The following is a 20,055-nucleotide window of genomic DNA, read 5'->3' as shown; positions in this document are numbered from 1 at the left end:
ATGAATCTGACTCTACTACCCCTGCTGGCAGTGCATTCCACACACCCACCACACTCTGTGTAAAGAACCTATCTCTTACATCCCTCCTAAACCTTCCTCCAATCACCTTAAGATTATGCCCCCTTGCGATAGCCATTTCTGCCTTGGGGAAAAGGTTTCTGGCTATCCACTCTATCTGTGCCTCTCATCATCTTGTACATTTCTATCAAGTCACCGCTCATCCTTCTTCACTCCAATGAGCAAAGCCCTAGCTTCCTCAACATTTCTTTATAAGACCTATCCTTCATTCCAGGCACATGCTGATAAATCTCCTCTGCATCCTCTCTAAAGCTTCCATATCCTTCCTATAATGAGGCGACCAGAACTGAAGACAATATTCCAAGTGTGGACTAACTAGGGCTTCAGAGAGCTGCAGCATAACCTTGTGACTCTTAAACTCAATTCCCCTGCTAATGAAAGCCAACATACCATATGCCTTTTTAACAACCCTATCAACTTCAGTGGCAACCTTCAGGGATCTATGGATGTGGACCCCAAGATCCATCTGTTCCTCCACACTCCCAAGAATCCTACCTTTAACCATGTGTTCTGCATTCAAATTTGACTTCCAAAATGAACCACTTCACACTTTTCCAGGTTGAATTCCATCTGTGGCTTCACAGCCCAGTTCTGCATTCTGTCAATGTCTCATAACCACAACAGTCCTCCACACTATCCACAACTCCACCAAACTTTGTGTCATCGGGAAACCTACTAACCCAGCCTCCTACTACCTTATCTGAGTATTCTATACAAATCACAAAGCGCAAAGGTCCCAGAACTGATCCCTGCAGAACACCACTGGTCACCAAGCTCCAGGCTGAATACTTTTCATCAACTAACACGTTCTGTCTTCTCTGTGCCAGCCAATTCTGTATTCAGACAGCCAGATTTCCCTGTATCCCATGCCTCCCTACTTTCTGAATGAGCTAGCCATGCTGACTAACTCTAATCAAACTATTCTTTTCCAAATAATCATAAATCCTGTCTCTAAGAATATTCTCCAGTAATTTGCCCACCACTGATGTATGACTGACTGGTCTGTGATTCCAAGGATTGTTCCTATTTCCATTCTTGAACAAGGAAATAACATTTGCCATCCTCTAATCATTTAGTACTACTCCAGTGGGCAGTGAGGATGCAAACCTTATCCCAAAGCTGCAGCCATCTCTTCCCTTGTTTCCATTAGTAACCCTGGGTACATCCTGCTTGGCCCAGGGGACTTAAATGTTTTTCAGAATTTCCAGCACACCCTCCTTGTTAACATCAACCTGTTCAAGCTTATCAGGCTGTGTCACACCGCCCTCACAAACGACAAGCTCCGTCTCACTGTGAATACTGAAGCAAAGTATTCATTAAGGACCTCCCCTAGTTCCTCTGATTCCAAGTACAAGTTCCCTCCACTATCTCTGATTGACCTTATCCTCACTCTGGTCATCCTTTTGTTCCTCACATAAGTGTAGAACACTTTGGGATTTTCCTTAATCCTACCCACTAAGCCCTTTTCATGCATCCTTCCAGCTCTCCCAAGTCCATTCTTCAGTTTCTTCCTGACAACCTTGTAACCTTCTGGAGCCCTGGCTGATTCTTGCTTCCTCAACCTTAATTAAGCTTTCTTCTTCCTCTTGACTAGATGTTCCACATCTCTTGTCATCCGAGGTTCTTTCACCCTACCATCCCTTCCTTGCCTCAGTAGGACAAACCTATCTAGCACTTGCAGCAAATGCTCCCTAAACAACCTCCACATTTCTATCATGTATTTCCCTGAGAATATCTGTTTCCAATTTATGCTCCACAGCTCCTGTCTAATAGCATCATGATTTCCTCTCCTCCAATTAAATACTTTCTCATACTTTCTACTCCTATCCCTCTCCATGACTATAGTAAAGGTCAGGGAGTTGTGATCACTATCACTGAAATGCTCTCCCACTGAGAGATTTGACACCTGACCTGGTTCGTTGCCAAGCACCAAATCCAATATGGCCTCCCCTCTAGTTAGAACAAAGAAAGAACAAAGAACAAAGAAAATTTACAGCCCAGGAACAGGCCCTTCAGCCCTTCAAGCCTGAGCTGATCCAAATGTACTGTCTAAACCTGTCAGTCATTTCCCAAGCATCTGTACCCCTCTGCTCCCCACCTACTCATGCATCTGTCCAGATGCATCTTAAATGAATCTACCTTGCCTGCCTCTACCACCTCTGCTGGCAATGCGTTCCAAATGCCCACCACCCTCTGTGTCAAGTACTTGCCGCGTGTATCCCCCTTAAACTTTCCACCTCTCACCTTGAAAGCATGACCTCTGGTTATTGAATCCTTCACCCTGGGGAAAAAGCTTGTCTCGATCCACCCTGTCTTTACTCTTCAGAATTTTGTAAACCTCAATCAGGTGTTCCTCAATCTCCTTTTTTCTAGTGAAAATAAACCTAACCTACTCAACCTCTCTTCATAGCTAGCACCTTCCATACCAAGCAACATCTTCATAAACCTTCTCTGCACCCTCTCCAAAGTGTCCATATCCTTTTGGTAATATGGCGACCAGAACTGTACACAGTATTCTAAATGTGGCTGAACCAATGTCTTGGCCTATCGACATATTGAGTCAGCAATCCTTCCTGGACACACCTGACAAAGTCTGCTCCATCCAAACTATTTGCCCTAAGGAGGTTCCAATCAGTATTAGGAAATTTGACATTAACCATGACAACAACCCTGTTACTTTGCACCTTTCCAAAATCTGCCTTCCAATTTGCTCATCTGTTGCTATTGGGGTGGGGGGGTGGGGTCAATAGAAAACTATCAATAAAGTGACTGTTCCTTTTCTGTTTCTGACTTCCACCCATAATGACTCAGTAGACAAGCCCTCCTTGACAACCTCCCTTTCTGCAGCTGTTATACCATCCCTGATTAACAATGCCATCTCCCCCACCTCTTTTACCCTCTCCCTATTCCTTTGGAAGCATCTGAACCCTGGAACATGCAACAACCATTCCTAATGCTGTGATATCCAAGTCTCCATAATGACCACAACAACGTAGCTGCAAGTACTGATTCCTGCTTGACTTTCATCACCCTTATTCCTGACACTCCTTATGTTAAAATAGACACACTTCAATCCATCATCCTGACTTCAACTTTACCTTATCAACTGTGTATCCTTCCTCACAAACTCCCACAGCATGCTGTATCTGCCTGTTCACAGCTACCCCATCCTCTGATTTGTAGCTCTGGTTTCCTATTCCCCTGCAAAATTAGTTTAAACCCTTGCAAAGAGTTATAGCAAACCTCCTGCCCAGGATATCGTTGCCCCTTCAGGTTAGGTGCAACCAATCCTCCTTGTACACGTCCCACCTTCCCCAGAAGGTATCCCAATGATCCACATATCTGAAACCCTCACACCAAAACTGGTCCTGCATGTTCAGATGCATACACTCTCCGTTCCTAGCCTCACTACCATGCGGCACCTGTAGCAATTGTATGACTACTACTCTGCTCATCCTGTCTTTTAACTTCCAAGCTAACTCCCTATATTCACTTCTTAGGTCCTCATCCTCTTTCCTAGCTTTGTCATTGATCCCGATGTGTACCACGACTTCTGGCTGCTCTCCCTCCCCCTTACGAATCCTGTAGACTCGATCCGAGATTTCCCTGACCCTAGCACCTGGAAGGCAACATACCATACCATATGACAAGGTATTGAGTACAAAAACCCAGGAAGTTACCCTAAACCTGAACATGTCAGTATTTTGCTCATGTCGTCTCTAATTCTAGGCATAATATGTTGGAAGGAAGGACACAGTGGCTTGTGAGAAGTTACTATGGTGAGTTTTTAAAATATTTATTGTGGATGGTGAATGTTGCTGGCTCAGTCAACATTTATTACCCACCCCTCTGTGCCAAGAGGGCAGTTATTCTTTGACCACATTGTTGCAGGTATAGAGTCGCATGTCAGTAAGGATGGCAGATTGCCCTTTCCTAAAGGATCTTAGTGAACCAGATGTGTTTTTACAACAATCGGTAATGGTTGCCATTCGACTAAGTTTTTTTATGTTCCAGAATTTTTTTATTGAATTCCTATTTTACCATCACCCATGGTGGGATTCAAGCCTATGTCCTGGGGGGTATCTAGGATACAAGTGCAGTGACATTACCACTACACCACTGCTTCCCCTTTACTTACAGAGAGTTCAGCAGTGGACTATGTGGACAGGTTCTCTCACTTTCTGCCCTTCTAGCTTCAACCTGTAAGCATCAGTTCCATTTTTTAAAAACTGTGTTGTAAGGGTGTTTGCTTTGTGAGACCGTTGTATATATTTGAAATAGCATAATTTAGTCTAGTTTTGATAGACTGAGTTCTGTAGGCTTTTTTATTCTGTTCTTTGTGTTTCATTGTGTAATTTTGTGAATACATTTTTGTCTGTTTTAAAACCTGCTAGCCAACCTCGCTAACTTACTCCAGGTAATTTTCACTGTACACTTCCTGAAACAAATTGTAAAGTTATGATCTGGGCTGCATGCTTAAGAATGTTTTGAATGGTGTGGCCTAGTCCATAACAATACTTAAATTATAAAACTTAAGTGCCAAATAACTCTTTTGTCAATTGCTGCTGTTGTGAAATTATTTGCTGTTTGCCTATTTTCAAAAGATAAATTTGAACAGAAATAAATAAAGAACCATCCACAGTGATGCTATTTTGGTTACATAACTAATAATAAAGAGACAAGTGAATGATTATTTGTTTACATAAAACCTTCTTTGGGCTTTTGTGAAAGTAGCAACTTTAAATTATGTTCCGAATTTTTGTATAGTTTTCAGTTTCTTTTTCCGAGGACTCAATATTGTAGCTATGAAATATGTCCTGGCACTTTTATGTGTATAATAATAAGTGTCTGCAATAAATGCTTGCAAATTTATATGAAATGTATGAAGCGAATAGAGGGTCAATGTTGCACCCACAGGAAACTGGATGGAGAAACATGTGATAGGTTGGGGCAGCACAGTGGGTCAATGGTTAGCGCTGCTACCTCACAGAGCCAAAGACACAGGTTTGATTCCAGCCTCGGGCGACTGTGTACGGTTTGTACATTCTCCCCGTGTCTGCGTGTATTTCCCCTGGAAGCTCTGGTTTTCTCCCACAGTCCAAAGATGTGCAGGCTCGGTGAATTGACCACGCTAAATTGCTCATAGTGTTCAGGGATGTGTAGACTCAGTGCATTAGTCCAGGGTAGATATTGGGGAATGGGTCTGGGTGAGTTACTCTTCAGAGGGTTGATGGGGCTGTGTTTCCACACTGTAGGGATTCTGTGAGGTTTTGTATTTTGTAATACATTCCAAGTGGGATTGAATAATTGGGAAATTTGCTCTTGTGTGTGTTACATTTACATTTGAAGCAGTTGAATTGTATTAAACTTAAAGCAGGAAGCAACAGTGTGCTTTGTCTTTTTCTCTAGACGGCAAGGTTGAAGTGACAAAAGAAGGAGTGAAGCTGTGCACCATGGGACCAGGCAAGGTGTTTGGTGAGCTTGCCATCCTGTACAACTGCACCAGGACTGCCACAGTGAAAAGTAAGCTCCTCTTCAATGCACCATGTGCTGCTGTGTGATCACATTCAAGTTGTGTTGCTTTGCTAATTTCCTGTTTTATGACATGGGAACATTTTACAACATGTAATACTCCAATCTGAATTTAGAACCATCCTCCCCAGATCACTGGAATTAGATAGGTCGTGTTTGATTTGAAATTAGAATTGAGTTTATTGTCACGTGTACTGAAGCGCAAGGATACAGGATTACAGTGAAAGATTTGCAATGTCGCCATTCACAGCACCATCATGGGTACAAGGTACCTTGGTACAAAATCTTAGGTTAAAAAGAAGAAAAATAAAGAAATCAAAGTTTGACATTACAATTCTTGACTGTTTAAAGTAGTAAATAAGAAACAAACAAGAAATAATAAAATAAATATGTAGCAATTTGGATTTCTAGTACTTAGATGGAAACACAATTAATTAGGGCTTTCTGATTTTTAATTGGGGTGAAGGAGAGATTGGATTTTCTCAGAAATATGACCTTTTAACCATAAATCCTTCATCTTCAAGTTCAAAAGATCATTGTTCAACAACGCTTGAATTTGAACAATTACTCCAGCAGCAAAGAATACAGTGAATGCCATGCTTAAGGTTATCTTCAAATTGAAACTGCTGCATATTGAAACTTTAATTTATGTTTTGTATTAGAAAAAAGGTGCACAGTCTATGTAAGAACACTACAATTTTAAAAGGATATTTTCTTCGAATAATGCTGTACTAACAATATTGCAGTAATCCCATTAATATACAGATATGCACACACAAAAAAAGACATAATTTGACAGACATTTGCTTTTTGGTTATTTGCCTTGTGCTGTGCAAATTAATTATATTGAGATCTACTCGTTTGTTTTAGTTTCTCATTTGTACTTGAAGGTCGTCACTTTATCAGTATTTCAGTGTCCATTACAAAGAATAGTTTAGTATTGAGTGTTGAAGGACAAAGCTATCAGATTGGACTGACATTAGGTGATGCCGTAGTCCTCCCCACCCTATTTGTTCTTTAATGCAGTCCACTCTTCATTGTTGTGGTAAAAGGCATAATCATGTATGAGGACAACTATATGTGAAGCTACTTTTGGATTCCTACTGGGGAGGATAAAATAGGAGCTCCCAACATGGAAGGGAGCCAACAGATGTAGGTCATCAGAACTGTAAATAAATTCACATAGTGTCTAGAGTCATTCCATCTTCACCTCTTAACGGAAGCCAGTGCCAAAACGATGGAGGCTCTGAGGATCAATTTCAAAAGCTCACTAGATTCAGATGAGGTATTGGAGGTCAGTGAACAGTGTGCTTTTCAAAATGGGTGTGAACGACTGGCCAAATAATTCTAGGTCAGTCAGTCTGACCTCGGTGCTGGACAAATTAAAACAATCAAGACTGAGTGAGAGGCTTAACTGTTACTCGAAAGGCATAGATTGCTTAGAAATAGCAAGAGAGGTTTATAGCAGGGATACTGGCCCTTCAGTGCAATTTGTCCATGCCACTCAATTTTCATAATTGAACTGTGTTTGGTCCCTATCCCCAATACCTATCCCATCCATGTAATGTTTTGAATCCATACAGGATGGAAACAGGCCATTAAGCTCAACAAGTTCACACTGACCCTCTGAAGAGCATCCCAACCAGACTCACCCTTCGACCCTATCCCCATAATTCTGCCTTTCCCATGGCTAATCCTACACATTCCTAAGACACTATGGGCAATTTAACTTACCCACACACCTTTGGGGCAGCATAGTGGCTCTGTGGTTAGCATTGCTGCCTCATAGTGCCAAAGATCCTGGTTCAATTGGTCATGTTAAATTGCCCATAGTGTTCAGGGATATGTACATTAAGTGCATTAGTCAAGGGGAATGGGTCTGGGTGGGGTACTGTTTGGAGGGTCGGTGTGGACTTGTGGGCCTAATGGCCTGTTTCCACACTATAGAGATTCTATGATGGGAGGAAACCACAGCACCTGGATGGGGAGAATATGCAAATTCCACACACACAATTGCCTGAGGCTGGAATCGAACCTGAGTCCTTGGCTCTGTGAGGCAGTAGTGCTAACCACTGAGCCACCATGCTGCCATATCCAAACATTCCTTAAGTAGCATGGTTTTGTTATGGGAAGGTTGTGTGTTATGAACCTAATTGAATTTTTGAGGAACTAACAAGGGGAATTGATAATGTTAGTAGAGTGAATGTTGTTGACATGGAGTTTAGTGAGGCACCTGATAAAGTTCCATATGGCAGACTGGTCAGAAAAATTAAAACCCATTGGATATGGGAACATGGTGAGTTGGATTCAAAATTGGCTCAGTGATAGGAAACAAAGAGTGACAGTGTATGGATGTCTTTGTGAATGGAAAACAGTCTCCTGTGCGTTCCATGGGACTCAGTGTTGGGTTCCTTGCCCTTTGAAGTACATATTAATGATTTAGAGTTTCATGTGGGTGGTATGATTTGGGAAATTTGCAAATGACATAAAAATTGACCAGATGATTGATAAGTGAAGGTAGTGACTTTCCATGCAGGAAGATATCAAAGGTTGAGTGGGTGCAAAATTGGCAAAAATAATTCAATTTAGAGAAGAGTGAGCTTATACATTTAGGAAGCACTCAGAGCGAGGAAATATACAATAAATGGATTGCATGTTTACAGGTTCCTGAAGGCGCCAGGACAAGTAGGCAAGATGGGAACAAAGACATATGAGTGAGCTGTGAAATACAAGCACAGGGATAAAATACACTAGCCAAGCCACATTTGGAGTTTGTGTGTAGTTCTAGTCACCATATTACTGGAACGTCTAGACGGGTTACAGAGATTTACAAAAATGTTGTTAGGATTTGGAAATTCCTGGTGTGAGAAGGGAATGGATAGGCTAGGATTGTTTTCTTTTCGCAGGAAGCTGTTCCAGGTGTACAAAATAATGGCATGTTTGGATAGAATGGACATGGAAAACCTGTTTTCCCCTCATGGAGAGGCCAGTTACCCAGCAGACATAATTTTAAGGTGATTGATAGAAGGACAAGGGATAACATGAGTAAAAAACTTTCTATTTGGAGAGTGATGGGTGTTTGGAATTTTCTATCCAGTTTGGTGATTGAAATTGAAATCCTCATTTTATTTGAAAGTGATCTGGATTTGCAGTTAAAGGGTTGTACCTGCAAGGCCACAGACCTGGTGTTGGAAAGTGAGATTAAAATTGAGGTAGAGGGTGGTCTAGTTATGTCAGCCATGTAGGCACCAGGATGGATTTATTGGCCTCTTTCTGTGCTGTAACTTTTCTATGCTCCACCATAAGCACCAACTATGGTCTAACTATGAAAAGAGACAACTAGTCATCTTCAACTTAGAGCTTTCTTTCGCTCAAAGGAATATGAACATTCTCTCCTTGGCCTTTCTGTTCATTGCTACCTCCTTATGGAGAGTGCAACTTCACCTCCACTTCAAGTGACTGAGCCGTTGGGATTGCCACTTCTGAGCTGGTGCTTGGTAAGAGTTGAGTGCCTCTTGTTGGCATTCTTACAGATGGAGAAAAGGTGAGAAAGAAGGTAGTGTTAGGGCATGTGTAATTATATCTTTCTTACACCCAGACTTCTCCGTCAACCTGTGAGGATCTCTTAGAACTATAGAATTAGTGCAGTATGGAAGTAGGCCATTCAGCCCATCAACTGCACACAACTCTCTGAAGAGCATCCATCCAGACCCATCCTCTTATTTATTCCCATAGCCTTGGATTTCCCATGGCTAATCCACATTTCCTGGACACTATGGGCAATTTAGCATGGCCAATCCAAATACCCTGCACATCTTTGATCTGTGGGAGGCAATCAGAGTACTCAAAGGGAACTCACGCAGACATGGAGAGAACATGCAAACTCCACACAGATGGTCACCTAGAGGGTTGAATTGAACCCAGGTCCCTGGTGCTGAGAGACAGCAGTGCTAACCATTGAGCCACCATGCCACTCTTGGGAACACTGGATCATGTAATCAGTCACACAGTTAATAATTAATAATTCAATTAATAATTGAACATGTATTCAATAGATGAATTGTTTAAGTAACATGCTTGGACTGGAAAAGATATATTGGTGAGTGACAAGGGAGAGATTATGTGAGACAGTGGCAAGAAAGGGAAGTTTGACTGAGGACTGTTCCCATTGGATTCTGCATAGGACACATTCACAATATAAATGGGAGTGATTTGTTTCCCCATTGCCCATCCTGATTCTCAGCCTGCTCCAGCGGGATTTCCATGACCATATCCAAGAATCCAGATACAATTGCAGCTCTTTAAGCTGCTCCCAAACACCATTGTACAGTTCCAGCGTCATGCTTATCCTGTTCCAGGTAACACCCTTGTGAGATGGCACGAACCTTTCCAAATCTGGAGCTGCATTATGGTACCATCTCCAAATGGCAGCTCACCCACCGCTTGGGAATGAGCGGGCACTCACTTAATCTACATACCACAGGTTGGGAAATTTGGGCATGTAATAGCACAATTTAAAAAAACGTGGGAGAGCTAGGGAATTGTCAACATCTGTTGAGGAAAATTGCCCATCATTTGTTGTCAGGGATTTGTTAGATTGGATAATTTAAGTGTAGTGATTGAATGCCTTGGACTTTTCAGCTGATCGGGGAAAAAGCACATGGAATTATAGGTGATATCTCATGACTGAGTGTTTTGTACATGTGACTCAAGTAGTGGTCAGAGCAATTCCCCTTGATGTTGTTTATATTGAATCTCAAAAGGCATCTGATCAAATTCCTCATAACAAACTGCTCGCTAAGTTTTAGGATTACTGGCAAATTATGGACCCAGTATGCATGCTGGCTGTACTATGTGAGACAGGACAGTGGACAGGTCCGCTCATTGGCAAGATGTGACTCAGACATTACAAGATGGGCATCATCATAAGCAGACTGAGACATCAAATTGAAAAGAAATATTAATAGATTAGATAAATGGACAAAACTGTACCAAATGGTTTAAACTCAAATGCAAAGTGGATTTCAGTGTGGGCAGAACTGAGGTCTTCATTGGGAACTTGAAATGGCTAGAACAAGATATTCTCTAAATTGGTGAAAGCTGTAAATGATGGAGGTCTTAAGTAAATTGAGATCGATAGGAATCTTACAAATAGGCGCAGAAACTAATCAAAGACACTAATGGAATGCTGATTTTGATATTCAATGGATAGAAGTCATATTTCAGCAACAACTCCAGCTGAAAGCCTACAAGAAAGGGTGTTCCTTTCTTCGAGGTGAGCACCTGAGCCTCTCTGGGGCAGGCTTTATGCCCACGTTTTATGCCTCTTGAATCTGACCTTGTACCCTCCCTGCCCCTTGCTAGGGTCCTCAATTTCTCCTCAGCCAAAAATCCCCAGATCTTAAGTCCAGGAGATATTACCCCTCTTCTTGAGACTCCATGGGTCTCAGAAATGGCCACTGCTTGCTTTTGGTTCAGTTAGAATAAGTGGCAGCTTTTGAAGGCAGAACTTCCTGTTCCTGAGGGATTTAAGTCGCATTGTCATGTAATGAAGGTCTCTCCCAGCATTATGATATTTTTAAATTTTTAACTGATGCGTTCAAGGAATAAGTTGTCCCATAAAACTCACCCTTTAGACGACCCTGTACAGTTCTGGGCACCTCACCTTGGGAAGGTTGCATTGGCCACACATGTCAGAGTCGAGAGTGTGGTGCTGGAAAAGCACAACAGGTCAGGTAGCAGGAAAATAGACGTTTTGGGCATAAACGCTTTATCAGATGTCTGGTACTAAACACGCCTGTCTACTCCTGTGTGTCTCCATGTACTGAAGTGTAGGGCTACAGCAGGTTGAGATAGTAATATAGTATTCTCCTATAATTTGTCCTTCTTACTGTATTCAAATGCCACTGGAATTCTCAACTTTTAAAACTTACTTTAAAAAAAACATTTTTTTTCTGTTGATTAGAATTCTTTGCCCTCACTGTGTGTTGTGTATAGCCTGGTGTGCGAGCGTGGGTGTACTGTCTGTAGAATCTTTGAACAAGTTGGTTTTCCCAAGGGCGACTCACATTGGGATAAACAATCCTGGCTGTAAATGTTAGTGAAGTACAATGCTAAGAGTGCTTTGCAGAGTTGGGGAGTTAGGCAATTAATTTTCACAACTTCCATGAGGGTTTTAGGGCTTTTTTTCCCTAATTGTTCAGGATAGCAACTTGTGCTGACGTTAATCAATACAGTCATTAGTTGATAACCACATAGTCAGTGATAAAAATGTCTGAAAAAGATTAAAAGTACTATAATACTTTGATTTTTGCCCGAAATTGTATCAGTACAAGATGCAACTTAAAATCTCAGCCAGCTACACTCTGGCACCTCTAATTGTTCTGATGTAACAATTTTCAAAGTCAAGATCACAGCACTGAGTTCTAGCATGGGTTCACATTCAGAATTAGACTATAACTCAGTGAGACTGCTATGATTCCCACTATTATTACTTCTAAAACGTATTTGCAAAAGAGCAAATCAATGACATGCCTGAAAAAGAAATATATTTTATCACCTGTTCAAACAAATTCATTTTGTGCATTCAGAGAGACTGGGAATAGTTGCAGCGTTTGACCTTTTTTTCTAATTTGTGTTCGTTTCCATCTGCAAATGTCTTTGCATTTGATTTTAATGTTGACAATTAACTGCGTTGTAACATTGCAGTATCTCTCTCAAGTGTAAGAATGTATTTTACACAAATTATGTCATCACCTATTTAGAATCTTAGAGATGTACAGCATGGAAACAGACCCTTAAGTCCATCTCATCCATGTCGACCAGATATCCCAATCCAATCTAGTCCCACCTGCCAGCACCAGGCCCATATCCCTCCAAAACCCTTCCTATCCATATGCCCATCCAGATGCCTTTTAAATGTTGCAATTGTACCAGCCTCCACCACTTCCTCTGGCAACTCATTCCATACATGCACCACCCTCTGTGTGAAAAAGTTGCCTCGAGATCCCGTTTAAATCTTTCCCCTCTCACCTTAATCCTATGCCCTCTTGTTTTGGACTTCCCCACCCCAGGGAAACGACCTTGTCTATTTATCCTATCCATGCCCCTCACGATTTTATAAACCACCCTAAGGTCATCTTTCAGCCTTTGATGCTCCAGGGAAAACAACCCCAGCCTACTCAGCCTCTCCCTGTAGCTCAAATCCTCCAATCCTGGCATCATCCTTGTAAAAATCAAAAGAACTGTGGATGCTGGAAATCAGAAACAAAACAGAAATTACTGGAAAAGCCCTGCAGGACTGGCAGCATCTGTGGAGAGAAATCAGAGTTAACGTTTCAGGCCCAGTGATCATTCCTCAGAACTGATGGTAGCTAGGAAATGTTGCTTTATATGCAGAAAGCAGGGAAAGGGAAGGGGCATCCTTGTAAATCTTTTCTGAACCCTTCACGTTTCACAACATCTTTCCTATAGCAGGGAGACCAGGATTGAATGCATATCCCAAAAGTGGCCCTAACCAATGTCCTAGGCAAAAGTGAGGACTGCAGATGCTGGAAACCAGAGTTTAGATCAGAATGGTGCTGGAAAAGCACAGCAGGTCAGGCAGCATATGAGGAGCAGGAAAATCGACATTTTGGGCAAAAGCCTTGCATCAGGACAATGTCCTGTATAGTACAACATGACTTCCTAACTCCCATATTCAGTGCACTGACCAATAAAGGCAAGCATACCAAATGCCTTCTTCACTATCATTCCTGCAACTCCACATTCAGGGAACTATGAACCTGCACTCTTTGTTTGGTACTGTCCCCAGGACCTGACCATGAAGTGTATAAATGCAGCCCCGATTTGACTTACCAAAATGCAGCACCTCACATTTATATAAATTAAACTCTATCTGCCGCTCATTGGTCAAGATCCTGTTGTACTCTGAAGTAACCTTATTGGCTGTCCATTGAAAATTAGTAATAGGTACTATATCTATCATTCCTTTAAGTTTTCCAATAGGTAGGCTATTTTAAATTCTTCTTTCCTTTGTTTGTATTTCAACTATTGTGTTTAAATAGATTGTAGATTGTGTTTTGCTTAATGTTTGACCCATCGTATTACAACTAGATCATGGCACTTCACAACAACTTTTAAAATAAGAAAAAGTTAGGGTCTAGGCTACCTGCCTGAAATATATCGAGGAGGTTGGTCGTAGGAATCTGCACTGTGGAATCATTAACTGCTGAAGGCATGGCAGATGGAGAAATGCAGTAGATATGACTCCCACTTTGCCTTGTTTTTTTTTCAGCGATGGAGACCCTTGCTGCAGGTATGCATGCATGGATAATAATGGGCTTGTAGTGCTCCAAAACTTTGCAGCAGGTAGCCGACAATGCCAGAGGCAAGCTCACTCCACATTTCAGCAGTGAGGTTCTGAGTTACCCAATGTTGACGTGGTTGTGCTCAGCTAGCGTTTGTCCCTTATCAAGTCATCACACGCTTGCTCAACGAGTCTGCCCTACTTTGGGTCTCATTTATCAAACAGGATCGGATGAATTAGCTTTGACAGTCTTTTGGCAGCAGTCATTTATCTACTCCTGCCTCAAGAATTTTGCATATTTTTTTTCCCTCCCCATGTGTTTGTGTCTTTTTGCTAAAGCCTTCAGTTTGCTCAGTGAGACCCTGATGATTGCTTCAGTCTTGCACGATCCAACTAATGAAGTCCCGAGAGTCCCTGGTTGAAGCAACGTGGCAATCAGCGATTCAAGTTGACAAGTTGCCAAAAGTTCAGATTATTTCTAACCAAAAGATGTAGCGCAGAGTATAAGCACTTGTTGTGCATTTTGTGCCTGGATGATTTAATTATTGGTCTGTTTTGCCTGCATTATTTAAGTGTTTCAAAGAAGTGAAAGTATCTAAGGCTACCTTTGTAACTATGAGATGTTTCGAATACAATAAGAAGTTTCAGAACAAAGTGCAGATAAAGTAATGATTCCATTGGAAGGAACATTCAGGCAGTGGACTGTACTGTAGCAAGTCTAGCCAGTGATCCTTGACTAAACTACAGAAGTAATCCTGCCTACACCCACAAACGAAGCTGCATTAGAACATTATTTCAATGAGACACCACACACTGTAGCATAGAGGAACTACACAGAGCAGAAGAAAATCACCTATACAGTGTATTCAAAAAGAACAGGTACCCAATGAACACAGTCTGCCGATTTCTCAGCAACACATCCCAACAAGAAGACAAAACACATCCCGAAACCCTAGCCACTCTCCCCTACATCAAAGACACCTCGGAAATGACTGCCAGACTACTCAGACCCCTTGGCATCATGGGAGCCCACAAACCCACCAACACACTAAAACAGCAGCTAATGAACTTGAAAGACCCTATACAGACAACAAGCAAAATTAATGTCATTTACAAAATACTTACAAGAACCGTAACAAACACTACGTTGGACAAACAGGCAGAAAACTAGCCACCAGGATACATGGACATCAACTAGCCACAAAAAGACATGACCCACTCTTACTAGTATCCTCACATACTGATGAGGAAAGACACCACTTCGACTGGGACAACACATCCATCCTAGGACAAGTCAAACAGAGACACACATGAGAATTCCTAAAAGCATAGCATTCTAACTGGAACACTCAACAAACGCATTGACTTGGATCCCATTTACCACCCCTGAGAAAAAGAACCGGAAATGACGTCACCACAGGAAATGATGTCACAAATCCAAGGAAACCTAAACACATAAATAGAAAGTGGGCCATGCCACCAATGCCTCATCCAGAGGCTCATCGATGATGTTACTTAGTATTGTGTCAAAACGTCTGAAAAACAAATCTTCCAGCTCAGTGAGCAAACCTATATCCAGAACCTCAACCAGAAACCTTTCTGAGTCAGAGTCACCGGAACCAAAACATTAACTCTGATTTCTCTTCACAGATGCTGCCAGACCTCTTGAGCTTTTTCAGCAACTTCTGTTTTTAGTTCAACATTACCTCTGTTTATCTTTGAGTTTTTCGACTGCGTTTCTCCAGCAGTTTCTGTCATTGCCACTTTACTCTATACTGCTTCAAAAAGTTATCCTGTAGTTTAAGGCCAAAGTGTGGATAAGGTTGATAATGAGTTGCATGTAAGTGCAGGCTCACACCGAGTGGAGGAGGGAAGTAGACAGTGTTCATGAACAGATAGATATGTTGTTGCAGGGCTGGATGATGACAACCATTTACAGTAATGATCATGCCATTGACCTCTTTAGTTTTGCTCTCAAACCACAATACTGTTTCATTCAAGAGAGATTACTGGATTTCTACTTCCAAAGCTGAGTTATCATCTTTCCAAGTTTTTTTTAAATTATCTTTTCATGGTCCTTAATAAGGAAGCACTATGTACACTGTAAAAATCAATTTTAAAAAATTTGATCTGTGTTACTTCCACTAGTTTTATATTGTGAATTGCCCATTGATGGCTCTGCAGTGTCTTTGTCCCACTATCCAATCCATAACGTGTGTCCAGTGCTCCATGAGTTGGAGGATCAAACCTGATGACAGGTTGTTCACATTAGACTCCCTTATTGGGATAGATGGAGACTTGAGGGAGTGGTTACAAGACCATGGCTGGTTTCAACAGCATTCAGGGGCATGGTCAAACTGTGCAGTTGATTTCAGAGCTGGCCTACAAAGTTTGGAAGATGTTAACAATGATTAGGTCATGTAGGCAGTCAGCTACTAGCCAGAACTGCATCATTCTGTGTTTCAAGCTCTAAGAAGCTGACTAGGATTGTGTTTCTGCTCATTAGAAGCTGAACTTTCCACTTTTATATTGTGTGCAACCCTCTTGTGTCCAACTGCAATTGTATTCCACAATTGCACACAAGAGGGTTAACTATTTTCTTTGTACTTAAGTGGGCACTTATATTGGGTCTATATCTTTTATGGCTAGAAAGCAGGCATATATCAAGGTCGCTACGCTTACCTTGCCATGTCTCCTGATTGCATTGAATTTCTTTCAAGTTATTACTCAATAAGGCAGACATTTCAGAGTATTCACCTGCTCAAGTGCTTTTATCGGACAGATTGAAACTTCACATGAACATATGGGCATTCTTATTCACTGACTCTCCTTTTGCAAACTGTGGCAGGAATTATTACTAAGTGTTAGAATTTTAGGTGGAGTCTTATTTTGTAAGACTGTTCATAATTTCTTTCTTCATAAGTAACATGGTATTTAATAATATAAGATTGTGAACTTTCCTCCCTTTAATGACCTATTCAATTTTGTAGCTCCCAATTACCCAAAGTGCAGACTTATGCAAGGGAAAATATTGGCACTGGGTAAGCCTACCAATCCTCACTGATAGTGTCAGGGAACCTCCACTAGTGGGAGATTGATTTCGCTGTTACCCTCAAATCAGTATAATTTTATTCATCATATTTTATTTCACAGCCATTGAGGGTCAATTGTGCTGTGTATTGACTTGTTATCAAGAGGAGAATAATAAGATAATTCAAGAGGGCATAGGCTGGTGCAATTAAGAAGCTTGTGAAAGATTAAATTTAACCAGGAGAATTAAGACGTGGTACATTTTGGTCAGCAGGCAATATAAAGTGTACAGTTCTAAAAGCAACTCAAGCATTGAGACACCTGGTAGTAGAAATGCGCAAATCATCGATGCTAATAAGGCGGGTTAGAAAGTGTTTAAAAGGGATCATGAGATTTATAAATAGAGACATAATACTCAAAAGGAAGGAGGTATGATGTTGTAATACAGTGGTTCAGACTCATCTGGGGTATTCTGACTAATTCTGGACACCATGTTTGAGGGCGAAAGTGAATGCTTTAGTGAGCCTGCCTAACAAAAATTGTAAGACTGACACGCCAGGGCTGAGGGACTTCAAGGATGTGGAATAACTGAAGAAGAAGGCAATGTTTTTCCTTCGAAAGTTGAGAGGAGTTTTGATGGCTATCTTCAAAACCTGAGGAGTCCAGACAAAGTAGACAGAATTTCTTTTCATTGTGGAAGGCTTGAGAATCAGAGGACGCACATTTCAGGTTATTAGCAGAACAACCAATGGCGGGTACATATATTTTCATTGCAAGTGATTCGGATGAGGAAAGTCCTACCTGAAATTGTATAAAGTCAGATTCAATTGTGGCTTACAAGTGCCTGAAGAGAAAATATTTTCAGGGATACGAGGAAAGAGTGTGGTAGTGGGAATAGTTGAATTGCTCTTGAAAAGAGACAGCATTTATTGAATAACCCCAACATATGCTGTAAATATTCTGCGATTTCTTCTGAGGTAATTCTGAGGTATTCCTTCTGACTTGACTGTGAAAGACCGATTTTAAATAGGTAAGAAATCTTAGGGAAACTAGAAACTGTGTTACCAGATGAGTCATATTCTCATTGAATGGTGGAGCAGACTAATGCATTGAATGGCCTACTTCTGTTCCTACATCTTATGAACATATAGTCTTAAGGGAAGGAAATCTGACCTTATCCAATCTGATCCAAATGTATAGTGATGTCGTGATTGACTCATTACCACTCTCTGGATGATTAGGAGTAGGCAACAGATACTGTCCAAGCCAATAACATGCAAATCCCTGAAAAACTTTTTTTTAAATCTAGGCCAGCCTTTTAATATTGTACAATAACACTTTTTCCAGTGGGTCATCTGTTTCAATACTTTAGAAGGCTGTTCCACTTACAGTGTTTTTGACTGAGCAGTTTGCCGGCTGTCAGAAGTAATAAATTGGGAATCACCTTATTTAATGGCTACTTACATTTTCCCATCACAGCACCCGTTATCATTCACTTCAGTAAGCACAGAATCATAAAATCCCTACAGTGTAGGAGAAACCATTCAGCCCATTGAGTTTACACCGACCCTCCAAAGAGCCCGACTCCCAACTTTAATCCTGCTCATCCCTGGACACTATGGGCAATTTAGCATGGGCAATCCACCTAAACTGCACATTTAGACTGTGGGAGAAAACTCGCACAGACATGGAGGAGAATGTACAAACTCCACCCAGACAGTAGCCCGAGGGTGGAATCAAACCCAGGTCCCTGGCGCTGTGAGGTAGCAGCACTAGTTACTGAGCCACCGTGCTGCCCCATTTCGACAAGAACTGTAAATGTGGCAACACCACTTTACTCACTTTTTTCTACTGTCCCTCCTTTACTTAGAGACCTTCCTAAATTATACCTTTTAACTGCAGCTATCCTGCTGGAAATTGTCAAGGTTTTGAAATGCCCTCTCCTGGTTGGTTGCTCAGCTTTGTATAAGTAGCAACAGGAGTTTCCTGCCTTGCCTCCGTTCCCTCTGCTCTGCTGAAAATAACAGGAGATGAAAACAAAAGCGCGACTTACATCTTTTCAGCTCAGTGGCCATTTTCTTCCAATTCTGTTCTTGGAAAGTGACTGAGGAATCTGACCAAAATCTCTGTGATGTATCACAGTGATAACATTGGAAAATCCCTTGAAGTTTTGGACAGTCATTGATTGCTCATGTGATGCCAGTACTGGAAATAAAACATTTCTAACGATGAAGGTGTTTTGATTTTTGTGGAAGTGGATTAATAATGTTGATGTTAATTATTTTTCTGTCGAGTCGATGTGTTGCATAGAGATTTCAGAGATGTGTGAAGACATGGGGGCCCAAGGCAAACTTTCAACATGTTTATCACAACGAGACATTGGACGAAAACAAACCATAATGAGGTGGTGGTGAATGGTTTCCCAGGCATGTGTACAATTATCAGACGTTTTAACTATTCTGAGCAATTGTATAGGTTGGTTTCATTGGAATTGCAAATGAAATGGATGCATTTTCAGAACATTTGTATCCATGGAAAATAACACATTGTTTCTGGAAACACATTTGCACCTTTAATTTATATGGAATTTCTTTCAGTTCATTTGATGCTTACACACTGTGCCTGTTCTCAATATACTCAGCCATAAATTGTAAAGGTATATGCTGTTGGTATTTTTTTCTGTGAGGATATCAGGATATTTTTCTTAGTGCTTTCATAATTAGTGTCTGCATTATCCTCCATTTTGTTGCCTCATGTTTTTAGTTTTCCTTCGCGAGTGTTTTGTTTTCTCTTTCTTTAAAGTGGCTCATTTAATCAGTAAAGTTGCTATTGCTCTAGGGTTTGTGATTTTAGACTAGTATTTTCAGATTGAAATACATTGGAGAGTGAGTTAACAAGGAGTCTGAGGTCCCATGTTCAGTAGTACACCTTTATTATCGACCTTTATTTGAAAGTCCTTTACCATACGTGCGAGGGATGCCAGAGATCACTGAATCTGGCTTTCACATGGTGCCCAGTTGCCCTCATAATTACAGCTCAGGTCAGAGGTCAGTGACACTCTACCTTTCCCAAAGAAAGTATAGGATATGTATTCATACCATGTTACA

General features: G+C 41.2%; 1 protein-coding gene across 4 annotated transcripts in view; it reads left to right on the top strand.

Annotated features, from left to right (window-relative positions):
• prkg1b (protein kinase cGMP-dependent 1b) overlaps positions 1-20,055 on the top strand; it is an 827,021-nt gene that overhangs the window by 309,374 nt on the left and 497,592 nt on the right. For 3 of the 4 annotated variants that reach the window (XM_060841873.1, XM_060841872.1, XM_060841871.1), the window contains exon 3: positions 5,488-5,601. The exons of the other annotated variant lie outside the window; for it this stretch is intronic. In XM_060841873.1, coding sequence (XP_060697856.1) covers positions 5,488-5,601 — 114 coding nt within the window. The remainder of the gene's footprint in view (positions 1-5,487; positions 5,602-20,055) is intronic. 4 annotated transcript variants of the gene reach the window in all.

The sequence above is a fragment of the Hemiscyllium ocellatum genome, chromosome 22 (assembly GCF_020745735.1).
Source record: "Hemiscyllium ocellatum isolate sHemOce1 chromosome 22, sHemOce1.pat.X.cur, whole genome shotgun sequence".
NCBI classification, from domain to species: Eukaryota; Metazoa; Chordata; class Chondrichthyes; order Orectolobiformes; family Hemiscylliidae; genus Hemiscyllium; species Hemiscyllium ocellatum.
Note: the sequence above shows the minus strand (reverse complement) of the source record. Positions and strands in the feature narration are given on the sequence as shown.